Here is an 18,802-nt window from a genome sequence, read left to right as displayed (position 1 = left end):
GAGAGTGTAAGCCACATCTAACTCAGACATGTGCAAAATAAACTTGCCTATACAGACTAAAGTTTAGGCCTGTTCTAATAAGTTGAACCACTGAAAACAAGGCTGCCCAAATGGTGGCCCACATCTGATTTGGTCCACCAGGAAGTTAACCTAACCTCAAGCCCACATCCAAAGAGAGAACGAACATATTTTTAAACACTACGAAACTCACTCAATCGTGAAATTGTATGTTGAAGTATTTAGCAACAAAATACAGAGTAAAAAATATGCTATAAAATACATTTTAAAAACCTACTGAACTGTTTGCATAGTGTCTTTGTGGCAATTGTAGGGGCTACTACTCGCGACTGGAGCGAATCCGCAACGGACAGGCTTTAAGTCACTCAACAAGGTCTAGCCTTTTAAGAGACTCGAGGGGGGAGGCACTAGTTGGTTTTAGTTCAGTTGTTGTTTTGGAAGCGAGTTGTGAGTTTCGTTTTTGTCTTGTTAAATTAAAGTTTTCCCTCCACGGGATTCTCCACTAACTTGAGCCTCCTTACTTCACGACCCGCTTCACCATCAGCCCACCAAACTCATTAGGCCTCATTCAACAACCGTTCCAAAGAAGACTGACGAAGACTTTTTCTTAAGACTTTTCTCAAGGACAAATTTTAGGGGGGTGTCGGTGAATAAGGTCCAGTGTACATGGGCAGCCTCGAGACAAAAAGTTTGGAAAGGCCCTTCAAGAAAATATTTCAAAGCACAAATAAGAGCAATTACACCAATAGAAAAGTCTGTTTTAATAAAGCCCATACGATAAAAACATTCTTCCCCATTTCAGGATAAAAACAAGACAATGACATAACAAATACTTGTTGTGTTCTGGATCAGAGTGACAATTTAACGCTTGAGGCTGTTTCTCTAAAGAAGCAACCATGTCCTTTACCAGCATCACAGTTAAAACGTTCATTCAAATGCTTTAAAAACTGATGAATTCATTTTTATCACATAAATTTGTAGTCATTTTTTAGTTATTGTGCTAAGATCAGTCTTAATACCTTTCGAGGCATTTTTGGCATCTTGAAGATATGGACTGCTGAAACATCATTCACTTTGTTTCCGATGTCTGCTATTTGTTCTGATGATGATTGCGAATATGCGCCCTTACATGATTGAACTGAGTGAAGTGTTTCCCACATATTGAGCAGCCAAAAGGCTTTTCACCTGTATGGATCCTCTCGTGCTCCTTCAGATGACCTTTCTGATTGAATCCCTTACTGCAAAACTTGCAACGGAAGGGCCTTATTTTCTGGTGCACAACCATATGGTTTTTCCAGGTCATACGATGATTGAAATGCTTGCCACAGATCTGACACTGGAGAGGATCCAACGAATTTTTGTGACATTCCATGTGAGATATTAGCTGAGAAAAATCATGAAAAGATGCGTCACAATAGGGACAAGAATGAACATCTTCCTCTTTTATACCCACCACACAACCATCTTTTGCAGTTTGGTTTCTCACTGCACTTGAGTTCAGATTTTCGGAGCAGAGCAGGGCATCACAAGGTACCAGGTTGATTGAGATATAGGAATTCATCTTTAGACCTTCACTCTCTTTTGTTTTTGGAGGCAAGCACAGAGTTTTTTTCTGAACGTCAGTTGACTTTACAGAGGAAGAGCTGCTGCATGTCGAGGCACTGCTCAATAGCTGTGGCTCTGCGTCCTGCTGAAGGGCGCAAAGCTCCAGTTTCACCTGAATTAATGAAGACTCTGAACTCACTGGTTCATTTTGGGATTGCTGCTGTTCAGTACAAAGTCCTGGATGGCTGGCCTGAATATCTAAAGGAAAAACAGTACAGGATTAGAACCCAGCAAAGACTGAGCGTGTCTGCAAACAACAAAGCCACCACACTAACCCGTCTTCAGTGAGCCTTCAAGAACGACTGGACATCGGGCTCCAAATATGTACAAACCTCAGGGGTCATTTCTGTAGCATTGTGCCAATCAGGAGTGAGCAGTGACCTAATCAAGAGTGTGCTGAGCATCAGCAGCGGAACCAACATGTTTTTGTTTGCTCTTGCCTGCCACCTGGTGGTATTTCTCAAGTGAGTTTACGTACAAAATAAGGCACCAGTAAAAAACTTTTGCCTGATTCTGCAATTAAACTTAACATATTAAACAGTTCAGTTTATTAAATTTAGCTGCTTTTGGAACAAAACCATCTCCAAAATGATAACTTTACAACAGAAGGAAAAACATACAGAACATTCCAGACTAACCAGTTATTTTGAGCCATTTCTTTTAGTCCATTCATCATTAAATGAACATACTATGTAAAGAGAAACAAGCATGTTCAATTTATATTCACGGTGGTTATAATAGGAAGCAGACACCCAAAGAGTTTAATGCCTTTAAAAGCAATCTTAAAAGTTATTAAAGAAAATGGCAATGAAAGAAAAATATTGCCCTATAGATTATTTTAATATTACTTTGTAAGTAAATGTCTGATCTAAATGTGTCTTATGAGTAAATGCAGGGTGTAAATGGCTACATTTGTGCTGCACACATCACTATTCCTGGTTCCTATCACCACCACCGTAAAGAAATTGTAGGTTTCTCTACATTGAAAACATTTCACATCAGAACACACTGAATGACTTTGTTCACATCTGAACAATTTAATTACGTTGAAATTCAACAACTCTGAACCAAACTTTTCTTCAACCGTTTATTACAATGGAGCTCTGGTATTATTATTATTATTATTATCCTCACGATCCTCAACGTCCTTTTGCAGCCTTTCCTACAAAGCCTGACTTCTCAGTTTAGAGTTCTGTAAATTCAAGCGTGAAAGTGGAGTGTAAAAGTGCGGAGCCCCAAGCAGGCCGAGACTAAAAAGAAAAGCAAAAGGCTTTGAGTTCCCCTCACAAATACCCCTACTTTCACAAGGGAACACAACATGTTTGCGAGAGAATGCACAATATTTGCTGCTGCATTTCTTTTTATAATAGAAGTGCTGCCTGAACAACAAATATTGGGCTAACAAGCTGAGCCCTTAGGTAAGTAAGCTATCTATCTATCTATCTAAGTTAGCAAACATGTTTACCTGTTTCCTTGTTGTTGAGGCTCGCTGCAGCCAGCTCTCTCCTCAGGAGACAGATCTCCTCTTCGGCGCGTTTTAATTCATCCTGTTGTTCGCAGACGATTTCCTGAACAGCATGAAAGATTTCTTCAGCCACGCAGAATAATCGTTCCCTCAGGAATGAATTAAAGGCGTCTAATTTCGTCATTTCGCCCGTAGCAGAAACTCACGTTACCCACCGCCAAACTTCTCCTTTAGCTCTGAGCTCTAAACATGGCGACGTTCAAGGACGCCACTTGTGAACTAGCGCCGCTTAAAGACTGGAGTTTGTTCACCACCCGCGAGTCCCAGCGGAATTCCACTGATTTTCCAATGTTAGGATTAATTACATGACTAGACCGCAATTCCACTGAAATTTTCTGCATGATTTACGCGTTAAAAAGAGTCATTCAGAACGACCCGTTCTAGTGAAACTCATCGAGTCAAGCTTCATAATCTGAGTGACATTAGTGAACCTTAAAATAATCATTAATAACTTAAAAATGTTATTAATTTAAAACGCATAATAGTGCAGAATGGTTAAGAGAGCAAAGTAGGCTATGGAACAATGTTTAAATGGTTTGCTTTAGTAACACATTAATAGTTCTTGCAACTCGTTTTTGAATACTTACGGAATTCTGGTTAATAATGAAAAATTCAGTATCATTCCAAAGGATGGAACTGGTGTTTTCAACAATATAAAACAAATCTGGCTGCAGATCAAAGGTACACCTTAATGGGTCTGAATAATTAAGAGGAGTTACATTTACCAAAAAAGGCTGCATAGCACTAAGAATGAAATTGCAATGAATTAATATGAATTGGAAATATTCTAGAAAGTTTGAGACAAATTAACAAAACAAAAAAAAAACCCACTGTAACCAGATAAATACAGCATAATATCATTCAATAGCATCTAGTTTCCCAGCTATAATATTTAAAAAACATGTAAAATACCTTTGAGTGTGCACTTTACAATATGGAACTTTATTATATTGTCATTGTAAGAAAAATCCTTGAGTTTCACATTTATTTATTTGTTTGTTTGTAAACAGCATGTGAAAATGTAAGCTGCTCTTTGCAATATGTTCAAATTTCATGACGAGTAAAAAGTAAGGGAGCAATTGGGGATTAAGTGCCTTACTCAAGGACACCTCAGTGATGTACCGTTGGCGCTGATGATCGAACCTGCGACCCAAAATGCTATAATATGCAAATCGCTTAAACCCTATATATAATTGAAAATAGTATGAAGACAACATATCAAATGTTAAAACTGAGAAATTTTATTTGTTTTTGAAAAATATATTCCCATTTTGAATTTGATGCCCACAACATGTTCCAAAAAAGTTGGGATGAGGCAACAAAAGCTGAAGTTGTGTCATGCTAAAAAACATCTGGTGGTTAACTGGCAACAGGTCCGTAACATGATTGGGTATAAAAAGCCTCACAGAGAGGCTGAGTCTTTCAGAACTAAAGATAAGGAGGGATCCACCACTCTATGAAAGACCGCACAATCAAATAGCCACGACTCAAGAAAAATGTTTCTCAACATTAAATAGAAAATAACTTTCATCATCTACAGTTCATTATATAATTAAAAGTTTCAGAGAATCCAGAGAAATCTCTGTATTTGCTGGCAAAACCAAAAACCAGTATTTGCTGGCAATGATTTTTGGGCCCCAAGGCAACACTGCATTAAAAACAGACATGACTTTGTAGTGGAAATCCCTGCATTGGCTTAGAAACACTTCTGAAAACCACTGTCTGTTAAAACAGTTCGTTGCTGCATCCAGACATGCAAGTTAAAACTGCAAAGAAGAAACCATTTATAAACAGGATTTAGAAACCCTGCCACGCTCTCTGGGACTGAGCTCATTTACAATGGACCGAGTGGAAGTGGAAAAGTGTTCTGTGGTCCGATGAATCAACATTTTAAATTCTTTTTAGAAATCATGGACACAGTGTCCTCCAGGCTAAAGACCACTCAGCTTGTTATCAGTGCCCAGTTCAAAAGCCAGTATTCATGATGGTATAGCGGTGCATAAGTGCACATGGTATGGGTGACATACACATCTGTGAAGGCACTAATAATGCTGAACAATAGATACATGTTTTGGCAACATATGCTGCCATCCAGACAACAAAAACTGAAATTTTACTATGAACATTTTTTCTCAAATGCATGTCGAATCTATGTAAAATTTTCAGCACCCCTTTGCTTAATACTTTGGACAGCCTCCTTTTGCAAAGACAACAGCTCTGAGTCTTCTCTGAGTCTTCATGAGACTTGAGAACACATGGCAAACTATCTGAGACCATTCCTCCATAGAGAACCTCTCCAGAATCTTCAGATTCTGTGTTTAGATGCTGTCCTGCAAGAAGATCTAACTATGGCCCAGTTAAGGCTTCCACACACACACACACACACACACAAAAAAATAAGTGGTTATTGGTGTGCCATCTTACAGCTTCCAAAAAAATTTCATAACGCTTTTAAGGCCCAACTTCAAAAGGAGAGAATCCCTGACATAAACTAAACACTGTCAATTTCACATTTATGCTATAGATTTCTTAATAACTGTAGCCAACTGCCCACGATGATGATTCTGAATGTGTACCTTGACCTGGTTTGTCCAAATAAAACACATTCCACATGCCGAGCAGCTGTAGCGCTTGTCTCCCGTGTGAGTCCTCTCATGGTCCTTCAAATGACTTTTCTTCTTGTACATTTTGCCACAGGAATTACACCGAAAGGGTCTCTCTGTGGAATGAGTTTTGAGATGGACTCTAAGCACATGAGCATCACCATAGCTCTTTCCACACAAGTCACAGCGGTACGGTCTTTCTTTGTGACACGTAATCATGTGTTTCTTCAATAACCAGGCTCTACTTAATGGTTTATCACACACAGAACAGGTGAAAGCTTTCTCAGGTAAATGGCTTTGGGAGTGCGCTGCTACACTGGATAGATCATCGCATATTTGGTTACAGTGAGGCCTGGGACAGATCCCTGTCTCAGATTCCATAGAATCCAGGTGATGACCACTCTGAATCTGAGCTGAGGACAACTGTGGCACTTGGGAGTTGCATGGCTCTAACTTGATCGCGATAAAGGAGTCCCTGCGTAGACAGTCATCTTTTCTTCCTTCCATACCCAAAGCATTAAATGAAACACAGCGATCTGGCTCCTGGTCACCACCATGCTTTTCTTTGGTCAAGAGCTGTGGAGGCCCGTGTTCATCCTGTAAGGTGGCGAGTTCAAGCTTCACTTGTATTAGTGCAGGCTCTGGGTCCTGTGGGCCCTGGCTGCTGTTTTGCTGTTCAAGAAGTACTCCATCTGCATGGCTAGTCCATGTGTCTGAAGGGTATATAAGGATAGACAAAATAAAAGAAACATGAAAGGAAAAATAAGTCACCCGTTGAAGTAAGTAAAGCAGCCCATCTCTTATTTATGTTAATGATCACAACCAGTGTTGTCAAAAGAAAAACATCTGAAAAACATTTTAATATCTAACTTGAGATGCACAATCCGCTCTATAATAACCAGCCCTCATAACAAAGATAAATAAAGCAGAAGGCTGTAATATAAAGAAACAATGCAAAAGGCAGTTTTTCAGACAACAGTGTTTCTCAAACAAACAAAAAAAACTTTAATAAGGCTGGAAAACATCTTTAACCTTTTTTGCACCTGCATATTAGACATTGAAAAACAAAGAGTGTTCCTAGTGTCTGGAGTGTGTTTAAGAAAAATTTCACCAATTTTTGCTAAATTAAAACATTAAGACACAAAGTCTTTCAGATTAGTTTATTTCCAGAGAAATGTATTAAGTTAGAATTAGAATGGTGATAGGAACCAGACATCTGAAGTATTTTATAACTCTAAATGCTCCTGCATAAAAAAGTTTTTGGCCAAAAATGTTTAAGACAGTGGAGAGGTATATGCAGGTATGTACAAGACAATAGTATGCAAAGAAAACTTTTATTTCTACATTACATAATTAAAAACATCAAAACACGCATGTTGGTTCACTGATCATTTTTGGCAGCAAGTACGACTGTATTTGTGTTGAACAGCTACATATCCGCCAACCCCTGGTTCCCATCAACACCACTGTGAAGAAAGTTAATTTACAATGCACCATTCTCAACAGCAGAATTATACAATAATTTGGCAAAATTGGTGAAATTCCCTATTATGCATAGAATAAAGGAATAAACTACCAATGGTACAAAAAAGCCATCTGAAATAACCATATCCTGTTTGCAGACCAAGCACAGATTGGAGTATCAAATACTTTTAACTTTATCGGAAATGTAAATGTTCTGTCTATTTGCCTGACAATTCATAATAATTATCTTATGCTCACACAAAACATGTTATACATTTTGTACTTGCTCATCCTCGTTCACTCTCTCTTTGCTGAATGTCAGTCACCAAACTGGGCAATAAGTGCTTGGCTACTTGAAAATAGTCCATTGTAAACTGAGAGAATGGCTAGTGCTTCATTTCAATTGACCCCACATTCTTTTTTATAAGTGCCCTGATTTGAACCATCTCAATTTCTTGCCCTTCTAATACCTGCAGCTGATTGCGATGCTGATTGGGAATATGTGACTTAAGGGGAGTCGACTGAATAAAACCTTTTCCACAAATTGGACAGGTATAGGGTTTTTCTCCAGTGTGAATCCTCTCATGCTCATTACAGTGGCCTTTTTGAATGAATGCCTTCCCACAGAATTTTCACCTGTGTGTGTTCTGAGGTGGATTGTAAGTGAGTGTGGATGCCTATAACATTTCCCAGATAGCTTGCAGCGATAGGATTTACCTTTTTCATGTAAATCCTTCTTATGCGGCAACAAACAAACACAGTTTGTGAAAGGCCTACCACAAACCAATCTGTCTGCATGACTCCGCAGGTGTGATGTCAGCTAAGGCAAATCAATAAATGCTTCTTCACAAAAAGGACAAACACAGGGGCCTTGCTTAACCTGTGCACTTCCCATTTGAGCACTACTTGGGCTGACCATATGCACTACATTTGAGTTCAAGGTGTCAGAGCATGTGAATTGGGAGTCACAGTATTCTACTTTGACAGCGATCATCTCATTCATACGCAAGGCATCATCTTCGTTTTTCTCAACCATAACCGGAGTACCTGATAAACACTTAAACTCCTCACCATGGGCACTCTGTGCACAAGGAGAAGTGCTTGTAGGGGCATCATTCAGTGGCAGCTGTGGCTCAGCCTCCTGCTTTATGGTGGCAAGCTCCAGCTTCAGCTGCAATACTGAAGGATCCGAGTTCAGGGGCCTTTGGTTGGAGTCTTGCTCAAGAGGAGCTCCACCAGCACGACTGTGTCGTACATCTTAAGTTGAACACAGAATTATGCATAAGTGAAGACAAAGAAAAGGTGTACTGATACTTAATCACACTGATATATTATCAATTACTTTTGGAGATCATGACAACGTATACTGACAGAGAAAAACAGTGTAAGACAACCAGATATACACCAATATGGGAACCATGGGCCAATGCTGATCATTTCCATGTATACCTATCTGCACATGTATACTTATACACATACAGGTACACGTTCTGTGCTGTACACAGGGTTGCAAATGAAATGTATGAATTCTGACCAGACCTACCTAAATGGCAATACGGAACAACATTTCCTTGTCAGATTACAAATGCAGTAAAATGAATAAAACAAACACTGTTGCTGTCTATTTTTGTTGTCTGTCATATTTTTATAGATAACAGCAGCTGCCCTTCACACAGAAATGATCTAAAATGACTAAGATCTTGTTTCATTAACTGCCATTCAGACATGTTTATTCTCACCACTGGAGTGGTTTTGGAGATTCGACATCTACACGCAGTGTTTATGAAAATGGTCAAGGCATTACAAGGATGAAGCTGGGCTGCTATTCGCCCGCTTTTTCTTAGAATTTTCCCATTCCACCTTAAATTTTGCAGTCAGTATCATCCTTGTCTTACCGGTGGTAGGGAACAATCTAAAGAGAGCCTGGAGAACAAGAAACCAACTTCAGCCTCATAAAGCAGTGCGAGTTTCTGGGTCAGCTAGCTAGGTCATCTATCTCTAGACATATGAATGAAAACCCGTTGGAGTTGACCCAGACATGTGTGGTTACATCACAAGCATAACGGGGAAGCTTATGGTGCTTTTGTTCCTCAAACAGCTTCCTAGTTCTCTATAACTGAAGTACTCAGGCTTTCGCCTTGCAGGCTAGGCTGACAGAAAACAACGCACGGGACACTCTCACAGCCTGAGGAGTCCTAACACACTCACAGTAAGGCTTAACGGTGGCAGTTGTATGCTAATAAGACGGGGACATGAACACTGAAGTCATGACGCTGACTAACGTTACCTGCTGCTCGAATCTCGCTGCTAGCGCTAAGGCTAATCTCGGTCAGTATTTCCCTCAGGCGGCGGTTCTCTTGCTTAGTTCTCTCTATCTCTTCCTGGTACTCAGAAACCGTGTCTTTAACTGCTTCAAATATCTCTCCAGCGACTGACATTAACCGCTCGATAAAAAAAGAATTCAAGTGCTCCATTCTAGCCATTTTAAAGAGACTGTCAAGTTTTGAGTGCCGTAGTTGTTGATTAAGTTGTGGACAGGCGCTCGTGAAGCATTCTTCTTCCACGGTGTTACCCACAGCAGGAAAATACAGTTTTCAGGTCTATACTGACACCTACCGTGCTGTAAAAGGGGGTTGCATATCAGCCCATCTAGTCTTGAGTAACATGTCAGTTCGTCGATGCAGCAGAATGTCCACTCATCTACTCGACCACCATTCTCTGTCAGTCATGTGTCGCCTGTGTGTTAAAGGTGCCACAGAACATTTATTCAGCATTTTAGATTGTTCTCTGATGTCTACATTGAAGGTATGTGAGCTTTTCGGGGTGAAAAAAAAAATGCCCAAATGTGATTTTGCTCGGAAAAGAAAAAAAAAAAAAAAGGGGGCAACCCTACGGTTTGGCCAGAGGCGGCTTATGAGGAGCCTGGCCTCTTCCTATTTCCTCTGTTATATCAAAAACGATTGCAAAACGCCAGAGTGAGTCCTCAATAAATGGGAGTAAATAGAGCTAAAATACAAAAAGTTAAAATAGTTGCTAATCACTTGCCCCGAAGCTTTTCTTTATTTTTAGAAAGTAGAAGGATATATTTCACAAAAAAAAGCAAAGAAAACCTACCTGTATATTTCTGGAGCAAAATGGTTCAGGGCAGGGAGACCACTCTATCCTACTAGATAGACTAGAAAACCTTGTAGGGGTAACAGGAACAGCTCTTTCCTGGTTCAGGTCCTACCTCACTGATCGATATCAGTTTGTTAATGTAAAGGGTGAATCATCTGTTCGTGCAAAAGTAATGTATGGTGTTCCACAAGGCTCTGTTTTAGGACCTATATTATTCACAATATATATGCTACCATTAGGCACCATTATCAGTAAACACGGCATAAATTTCCACTGCTATGCCGATGACACCCAGTTATATATATCAAGCAAACCGGATGACAAAATTAAACTTGGCAAGATTGAGGACTGTATAAAAGACATAAAAGATTGGATGTCAAGCAATTTTCTGCTACTTAACTCAGATAAAACAGAGGTCCTGCTTCTTGGTTCAAAATCAGTTTCATCAAGCTTATCTGTTAAAAATCTTGGTGTCATGATAGACGCTGATCTGTCCTTCGACACACATATAACTAATATCACTAGAACAGCCTTCCTGCATCTCCGCATTATTGCTAAATTAAGAAATGCATTATCCCTACAGGATGCAGAAAGGCTAGTTCATGCATTTATTACTTCAAGGCTAGATTATTGTAATGCCCTGCTGTCTGGATGTCCCAGCAAAAGCCTTAACAAGCTTCAGCTAGTCCAGAACGCTGCAGCCAGAGTCCTCACAAGAACCAGAAAGTTTGACCATATTAGTCCAGTTTTATCAAACCTGCACTGGTTACCAGTCAAATTTCGCATTGATTATAAAATTCTATTACTGACCTATAAAGCTCTAAACAGACTCGCCCCTCAGTACCTGAGTGAGCTCCTCTCCCACTATGAACCATCACGCCTACTTAGATCACAAGGCGCTGGCTTACTACTGGTACCTAGAATTAATAAATTTACATCAGTGGGGAGAGCTTTCTCATACAAAGCCCCCCAGCTCTGGAATAATCTTCCTGTTAATGTTCGGGAATCAGACACAGCCTCAATCTTTAAGTCTAGGCTAAAAATTTATTTGTACAGTCAAGCATTTGGTGATTAGTCTTCCCTGTCAGGTCTAGACCTGCTGGAGTCTCCACTGCTCTGTTTTACTGTAATCTGTGGTCAGCCACTCTTTACAGAACTGACTCTTTGTTTTTTTCTTTCCTTCCTCTGCCGAGCTGATCAGCTGCCCATCCTGTGCATCTGATGCTGTTGCCTCTTCTGCCTTGATTGGTGCCGCTGCTCACCAGCCTTCTGGACCGGTTTGACCACCACTGAACTTCTTGCTTTACAGCGCTGTGCAGTCCTTACCCTCAGAAAGCTCTCTTTTCCCACTTTACTATAATACTTCATACTAATAATGTTTGCTATCCGGTGTCCACCAGAGGAGGATGGGTTCCCCTTCTGAGTCTTGGTTCATCTCAAGGTTTCTTCCTCTTTTAGGGAGTTTTTCCTTGCCACCGTCACCGCTGGCTTGCTCATGGGGGCTCGGATCCAGATTTTCTTTCTTCTTTTCTCTTCTCTCTGTAATACTCATTGTTTTGTAAAGCTGCTTTGTAACAACACCCGTTGTAACACCCGCTATATAAATAAACTTTGCTTGCTTGCAGGGAGTAGCGTTGCTGCTACTGAGTGCTGATTGGTTGGCGAGCAGAGCTACAATTTTGCTCAAATGCTTTATCTTAACCCATTCAATTTGGACTCTCTCGGTAGCGCCCTCTAGAGTTTCAGAAACCGGGAAGAAGTTACAGAGTGGTAATACTCATCTGGACAAGTTCTCTGGTTTGGCCCTAGCATAAAAAAAGCTGTTACCCTGTAACAGAGGCTCACAAATAATTTGATGAGCTCTGATCTGATTTATGATTTATGGTGAGGCACCTCGATGGCTCACACAGAAGCAACATGTTAAAATATACACAGGCAGGAAAATAAAATGAAATTTTGTAAAATTAATCTAGGTCGTCATACTACATTACCTGTACTAGCTACTTGCTTTTGATATCGACAACAACATAAAGCAAATTAAAGTTGTTAGCTATGAAACTTTCAATTTAAGATGATCTGGCTTCAACCATCAAAGAGCAGCTAAAATCATACAGCATGGCTGCTACTTACAGGTTGCTGGAATTGACCTAATTTTGAATAAGCAGATCTGGGCAAGGACGAATTCCAAATGAGGTCGAGACTGAAGCTGCTAGTTTATGATAAGATGCCTTTATTGTCATTGCACAGTGTAAAACGAAATTGAGCAGCAATCCAACGGCACTTTCTACACACAAAATAATTAAACATTAAAAAAAAAAAAAATGATCTTATGATCTTGAGACCAAGACCGAACTCGAATACAACATTAGTTCTTTGGGTACTGAAAAGGTTCTTCAGACTGATGGAGAATGTGTTGTATATAAAAATGTTTTTTGAAAATGGTTCTACATAGCACTGAAAAGGGAACCCTTTTTGTTGCTATAAGGAACCATTTTCAAAAATGTTTTCATATAACATGTTTTTCTTTCTTCATTTTATTATTTATTTTTGGTAACTGCCAAAATGCCCCCTCACCCCTCATATAAGACAACAGTGCTTGCTGAAGGGATAACTAGGACAAGTTACTTTATTATAGAAGACACAAACACTCCCAGCAAACAGTGCAATCCCAGGCTCTCTACAACCAAGTAGTGGTGCAAATCAAAAGCTAAAAAACACCCTGTGGAGTTATGCATGTCATCCATTCAGAACTGACACCAGAATGTAACTGCTGCACCATTTAAGGTGGACCAGAAAATTACCTTCATCCAAGGTAACCAAACCAGTTTTTATAGAGAGCTGGATTATGGAGTTTTTTTTTTTTTTTTAAAGATTAATATTACCGTGTATATCATGACAACCCTAGTGCAACCAAAACAGTACATTACTTTATGAAGGTGTAATCCAAGAATTCACTATGTAATGCCATGTTCCAACAGATGCAGCCAATGGAACCCTGACACAAAATAAAAACATCACTTCACCCATGTGTGATCTTACTGCTTATGTTTATTGTTACTTAGCCTGATGATGGTTACGAACATGTTTCTTCACTTGACTTGACTGAATAAACCGCTTCCCACACACCGAACAGCTAAAAGGTCTTTCGCCAGTGTGAATTCTCTCATGGTCAATTAGGTGACCTCTCTGTTTGAAACATCTCCCACAAAATCTACAGTTGTATGGTCTCTCTCCTGTATGCGTTCTACGGTGGTTTTCCAGTACTTGTGCATAACTGTAGCTCTTCCCACACAGGTCACAGCGATATGGTCTCGGTCTGTTTTTCTGATGAACGACCTGGTGTTGTTTCAGCTGTCTATGACTTCTAAAAGGTTTTCCGCAATGCCTGCAGCAAAAAAAATCCTCAGCAGTCTGGCTCTGCACACGAGCTTCAGCTTGACAAAAATGATCAGATAATGTCTTGCATCGGGAAAGATGGTAACCTTGATCATCTCTTAAGACTTCCCAGTGATTCTCAGTCACATTTTGTCTTTGCATCACAGATGGTGCATCATTAGAGAAGATGACTTGGGAGTCGAGTGGCTCCAATTTGATTGTGGATCCTGTGTTATGTGGGCTGTAATCAACTTTTTCTTCCTTTATGGTAATTCCTAAGCAATTATGCAGTGGGTCTTTGGTATTCACAGTCTCTGCTGAGGGAGAAGAAGATGAGGTTGGATTATTTAGTGGCCCCTGTGGTTCAGTATCCTGATGCATGGTGGAAAGCTCCACCTTCACTTGTATAAATGAAGACTTTGAGTCCAATGATTCTTGGCTGAAGGTTGGTAGCTCCTGAGGAACTGCATGACTTGACTGATCACCTGTAGGGTCTGTGCATACAAAAAAAACAGAATATATAAAAGCCTCAAATTATTGCCTGTATACATTAAGTGTAAGGCTTAACACAAACCCTGCAATCAGACAATGTGTCTTCATGATTTTCTATGTGTGATGTAAGTAAGACAATCCAGTGATGACAAACTCCTCACCACAGGTAGACTTTGCACAAGGTGAAGGATAAATACACTGTTCAGTGCTATGGCTCACCTTCTTGCTTCCTGGTAGCAACCTCTAGCTTCAGCTGTAATACTGAGGGATCTGAATCTAGTAGTCCTCGGTTGGAGCTCTGCAGAAGTGGAGCTCCATCAGCATGACTGAGCTGTACATCTGAGGGTAAATGCAGAATAAAACAGAATGTGAATATACAGAATATACAGAGATACAAATGGACAGATGGAACAATAAGAAAATCTGACAATGCTTTAGGTAGAGATGCACAACGCTTTTATCAGAATAATATGAATTATATCAGTATCTGCAGATATTTACTTTTAAAAATGTGTCAATTATTTTATAGTTTTAGGCAGTAAATATAAAGAGAAAGTGAAAATGTAATTTATATCCTTTTACATATTTAGAACACAGGAAAATACTTCCAGATATCATCATTTGTTTTTCAAAACAACTCTTCATATTTAGAGTTGTTAACATGTTAACAAAATCATACATGCAGGGCGTTATAAAGCAAAATAGTTCTCTAATAAACGTTTATCACTATTTACGCTTATAAACATGAATAAAACATCTCAACGTGTCTACAGGTTCAGTGCTCATTCAGGATCTCAAATAAAACAGCTTTATTTGTGTTAAAGGCATTGTAAACCCTGGTCCCTACCAGTTGGTAAATTTCTCTAGAATTAACCATTTCACGTCTCCATTAATCCTGGGTGACTTCTTGCATTTCAACAACTGTATTGCGCTGATTTCCTTTGAAATCTGTGGAATACTCCTTTTTAGAAAGTGCATTGAATGGAATTAGAAACAATACAGATGCCATCAATTATTCGATCTACTACCTGGGGGTCCTCAGTCATAAGTCATTTAAGGCCCCTGAGGCACCAGGGCCCCTTGAGTATATATTAGATTTGTTTTCAAACAAGGAGTCTTGAGGTCTACTTACTTTGTTTCTTTAGTATTCATCAAGAACACGACTTGGATGGGTGTTTAGAAACGGACCTGTGTTGAGCCGATGCCCTATTACCAAATTAAGCAAGGACCCCATAATCAAAACAGCTTGCTGACGTTTGTTTACGTTAAGCTCTCACGCCTCCTCAGCCCTAACTGGAAAGCTGAGTACAGAGTAGCATCGGCAGTCCTAATGCACACAAAACTAACGCACTCATAACAGTAATGTTACTATCACAAATGAACATAACGTCAATTAAAACGCACTAACCTGCTGAGCTCGGTGTTTGCTGCTCGCTGCGGGCGCTACTGTTACTGCTGTTGATCTCAGTCAGTCTTTCCCTCAGGCGGCGGTTCTCTCGCTTAGCTCGCTCTATCTCCACCTGATACTCCGAGACTGTGTCTTGGATGGCTTCAAATATCTCTGCAGCGACTGACATTAATCGCTCGATAAAAAAGGAATTCAAGTGCTCCATTTTAGTCATTTTAAAGAGCTCTGAAGATGCTGGGTACAGTTCAGAGTTCAACAAATCACGACGCGATCCTCCTCTTCTGTGTAACCCACGGCAGGAAAAACAACTTTAAGGCACACACTGCCACCTAGTGTAAAAAAGCATCTATTTTCTTACTGAGTTCGAGTATACTATTATTTAAAAATATTAATATTTTAGCTGATAGCAGGAATCTAGCGGGCTTGGTTAGTTTATACTGTAATGAAATATGGCAACTTTTTCTCTGCTGGAAAAAAGACCATTAAGATTAAGTGACCCTTATTAGTCCCACAACGGGGAAATTTCACCTCCGCATTTAACCCATCCATGAAGTGAAACACCACGTACACTCTAGTGAGCACACACACACACACTAGGGGGCAGTGAGCACACTTGCCCAGAGCGGTGGGCAGCCCAATCCGCAGCGCCCAGGGAGCAGTTGGGGGTTAGGTGTCTTGCTCAAGGACACCTCAGTCATGTGCTGTTGGTTCTGGGGATCGAACTGGTGACCTTCTGGCCACAAGGCTGGTTTATTTGCATACAAGTACACTTTCTAAAATTAATGAAACGTTCTGGGCGAGTGATTAGAAACTATTTTTAACTTTTCGTTTTTAGCCATTGAGCCATTTACTCCATTCATTGTGGACTCACTCGCAGGCGCCCTCTGCTGTTCAGCAGTCCTGATTTTGACATAACGGGGGAAATAGGAAGTGGCCAGGCTCCCCATAAACCGGTTCTGACTTAGGCTACATTCACACAGCAGGTAAAAGTGGACAGAATCTGATTTTTTTTGCTGTTCACGTTCTCTTTTAAATGTGATCTGCGACATCGTCTGAACAGATCTGGCTCCTAAACCGGCCCGCATGCGCAAAAAAAAAACAATGCTTCACGAGGCGGAGGTAAACAGTCATGACGGCCAGAGATCGCCGGAGCTTCAGTTTCTTCTTCGCCAGAATCGCAGGAGCGATTATGAAGTTCCACTGGTTGACAGCTGGGCTCATCACCCAGAACGCGTTCGAGTTCACAGTAGAAAGGGCGCGTTATTCGGTCACGGCCACTTCTTTGGTTTGTGTCCTCGGATTGTTTAAACTGTCCTCAGCGCTGGAGCCTCGGGCTCCTCCCGCCGCTTCGTTCAAAACCTCTTCAAACACGAAGCAGCTGCGATGAGTCTCCTCTACTTTTTCTGTGCAGAAGCATCAGCCTAAATATTAATGAGTCTCAGCAGCGAAATGATGACGAATATCGAGCTAGACAGACGTAAAAGTCGCATGAATTCCGATCTGACTGTTCAGACTAACCACGTTTACATGCAGCCTGATAATCCGTTAATAATCCGACTAATGGCTCAATCGGAATAGAATACATCCATGTAAACACCACAATCGGAATAGACTAATCTGATTGAGGCCATTCGGAATACAATTTCTCTCCGATTGAACGAGGTGGGTAAACCTCTAAATAATGCTTGAAATAGAAGAATAATAGCCATGTAAACACCTGAATCCGATTACACTCCAATCGGAGGGTGTAAGAACGTTCTGCGTATGTGCGTTCCGTCATAGCGAAAGGTTTATAATGTTCAACATGGCAGAGCAGAAACTGGTCTGTAGAGGAGACGAGGTTTATACTCTGAGCTTTAAAAGACGGCAGTGGGCCGGACGTCCAGCTTATGTGTCTCAGAGCAGGATGTACATTTGAAGGACGTTTTTCTGAGCCTGACATCAGTTTAAAACAATTAAAACCACAAGCGCGCCAACTGGAAACTCCTCTCATGCCGACTGAACCTCACGTGATGTTCGCTGTCATGGTAACGTTTACTCTCAGCGCTGCTCCACGCATGCGCATCATTTTGCATCGGACTACTTGTAGTGGGCATGTAAACGAAGATTTTCATCAGATTGTTGAATAGAGTGAGCATATAAACATCTCAGTCTGAATCTGTAATCCGATTGTATTCAATCAGATTGGCAAAAATCTTTGCATGTAAACATAGCCACTGAGTCGCATTGCCGCGGATCGGATACGGATCGGATTTCAGTACCACATATGAAAGCGTCTCAAATCGGAATTGAAAATGTCAGATTCAATGCGTTTGTTGCTGATCACACAGCCACACAAATGACAAATCTGTGTAACATATGAGGAAACAGATCGGATTTGGGCCACTTTTACCTGCTATGTAAACGTAGCCATAGAGTGGACATGAATCAGGCAGTAATCGGATTTCTGCTTTGCAACCGGCCAATAAACTCACAGATTAAGACGTGACCTAAGCACAATGCAAAACTCAGTTTCATGTTGCCAGAAAACTTACCACTCTGTGATGTCATTCAAAGAATTACCACTCTGTGATGTCTTTCGGGTTTCTCGAACGCTAGAGGGCGCTCCGAGTCCAAGTCCAAATAATGGGTTAAGATGGAGCAACAAAATCATAGTTTATAAATGCTTAAATATTTTCAATGTAAAAGAATACATTAATGTCCTGAACACAGAACAGCATAAAACATTTTAACATCGCTGTTATATTTTTAAGAACATTTAAACTCGATTTACAGGAGTTTAATTTGGCACCTCATGTACGTCCATAACATGCGCTTGCCAACCAATCAGCACTCAGTAGCTGCAACGCTAGCGTCCTTCTGCCCCAAACCCGTTTACTGTAGAAAAAAGGAAACATACAGGTAAGTTTTCTTGGCTTTTTTAGTGAAATATAAACTTCTACTTGACAGCTTGCTCGCAGACGCCCTCTGATGTTTTGCAGTCCTGATTTTGATATAATGGACGAAACAGGAAGAGGCCAGGCTCCTCATTAACTGGCTCTGGTTAAATGCTGCTTGCTATTTGAGTCAGCGTTTTGTTTTTGCACATGCACAGACTGAGCAAAACAAAGGAAATCAGAGTGAGGGTTCACAACCCAATTACTGAGCTAAAATCCAGCTCTCTGTATTGACATTTTTCAGCGCAATTCTAGGCCT

The 18,802-nt window shown here is 40.4% G+C and overlaps 3 protein-coding genes across 3 annotated transcripts; all 3 read right to left on the bottom strand.

Moving 5' to 3' along the window:
• Window positions 1-755: 755 nt before the first annotated feature.
• Window positions 756-3,347, bottom strand: LOC108435135 (zinc finger protein 667-like). The gene is made up of 2 exons (XM_017710745.2): window positions 3,089-3,347; window positions 756-1,821 (listed from the first exon to the last, which is right to left on the bottom strand). Exons 1-2 carry the CDS (start codon window positions 3,270-3,272, stop codon window positions 1,109-1,111), a joined length of 897 nt encoding a protein of 298 aa, XP_017566234.2. The 5' UTR covers window positions 3,273-3,347; the 3' UTR covers window positions 756-1,108.
• A 1,799-nt stretch (window positions 3,348-5,146) lies between these two features.
• LOC108436448 (zinc finger protein 691-like) lies at window positions 5,147-9,769 on the bottom strand. The gene is made up of 3 exons (XM_017712952.2): window positions 9,503-9,769; window positions 8,287-8,472; window positions 5,147-6,464 (listed from the first exon to the last, which is right to left on the bottom strand). Exons 1-3 carry the CDS (start codon window positions 9,696-9,698, stop codon window positions 5,662-5,664), a joined length of 1,185 nt encoding a protein of 394 aa, XP_017568441.1. The 5' UTR covers window positions 9,699-9,769; the 3' UTR covers window positions 5,147-5,661.
• A 3,358-nt stretch (window positions 9,770-13,127) lies between these two features.
• LOC108436454 (zinc finger protein with KRAB and SCAN domains 5-like) lies at window positions 13,128-18,287 on the bottom strand. The gene is made up of 4 exons (XM_017712962.2): window positions 18,142-18,287; window positions 15,608-15,936; window positions 14,419-14,538; window positions 13,128-14,201 (listed from the first exon to the last, which is right to left on the bottom strand). The coding sequence occupies exons 2-4, from the start codon at window positions 15,819-15,821 to the stop codon at window positions 13,387-13,389; spliced, it is 1,149 nt and encodes a 382-aa protein (XP_017568451.2). The 5' UTR covers window positions 15,822-15,936; window positions 18,142-18,287; the 3' UTR covers window positions 13,128-13,386.
• Between the last annotated feature and the right edge of the window lie 515 nt (window positions 18,288-18,802).

This window comes from Pygocentrus nattereri, chromosome 21 (genome assembly GCF_015220715.1).
Source record: "Pygocentrus nattereri isolate fPygNat1 chromosome 21, fPygNat1.pri, whole genome shotgun sequence".
Lineage (NCBI taxonomy): Eukaryota > Metazoa > Chordata > Actinopteri > Characiformes > Serrasalmidae > Pygocentrus > Pygocentrus nattereri.
The sequence above is the reverse complement of the archived record's forward strand: the minus strand, read 5'-3'. Positions and strand labels throughout refer to the sequence as shown.

Bases quoted from the DNA above. Each gene is read 5' to 3' on its own strand.
- LOC108435135 (XM_017710745.2), bottom strand. From the start codon at position 3,272: ATGACGAAATTAGACGCCTTTAATTCATTCCTGAGGGAACGATTATTC. The intron at 1,822-3,088 runs GTAAACATGTTT...TTTTTCCTTTAG, and splicing joins CCTCAACAACAAGGAAACAG to ATATTCAGGCCAGCCATCCA.
- LOC108436448 (XM_017712952.2), bottom strand. From the start codon at position 9,698: ATGGCTAGAATGGAGCACTTGAATTCTTTTTTTATCGAGCGGTTAATG. The intron at 8,473-9,502 runs GTAACGTTAGTC...GTTCAACTTAAG, and splicing joins CAGCGAGATTCGAGCAGCAG to ATGTACGACACAGTCGTGCT. The intron at 6,465-8,286 runs GTGAGGAGTTTA...TATACCCTTCAG, and splicing joins TTGTGCACAGAGTGCCCATG to ACACATGGACTAGCCATGCA.
- LOC108436454 (XM_017712962.2), bottom strand. From the start codon at position 15,821: ATGACTAAAATGGAGCACTTGAATTCCTTTTTTATCGAGCGATTAATG. The intron at 14,539-15,607 runs GTTAGTGCGTTT...ATTTACCCTCAG, and splicing joins GCAAACACCGAGCTCAGCAG to ATGTACAGCTCAGTCATGCT. The intron at 14,202-14,418 runs GTGAGCCATAGC...TTGTATGCACAG, and splicing joins TGCTACCAGGAAGCAAGAAG to ACCCTACAGGTGATCAGTCA.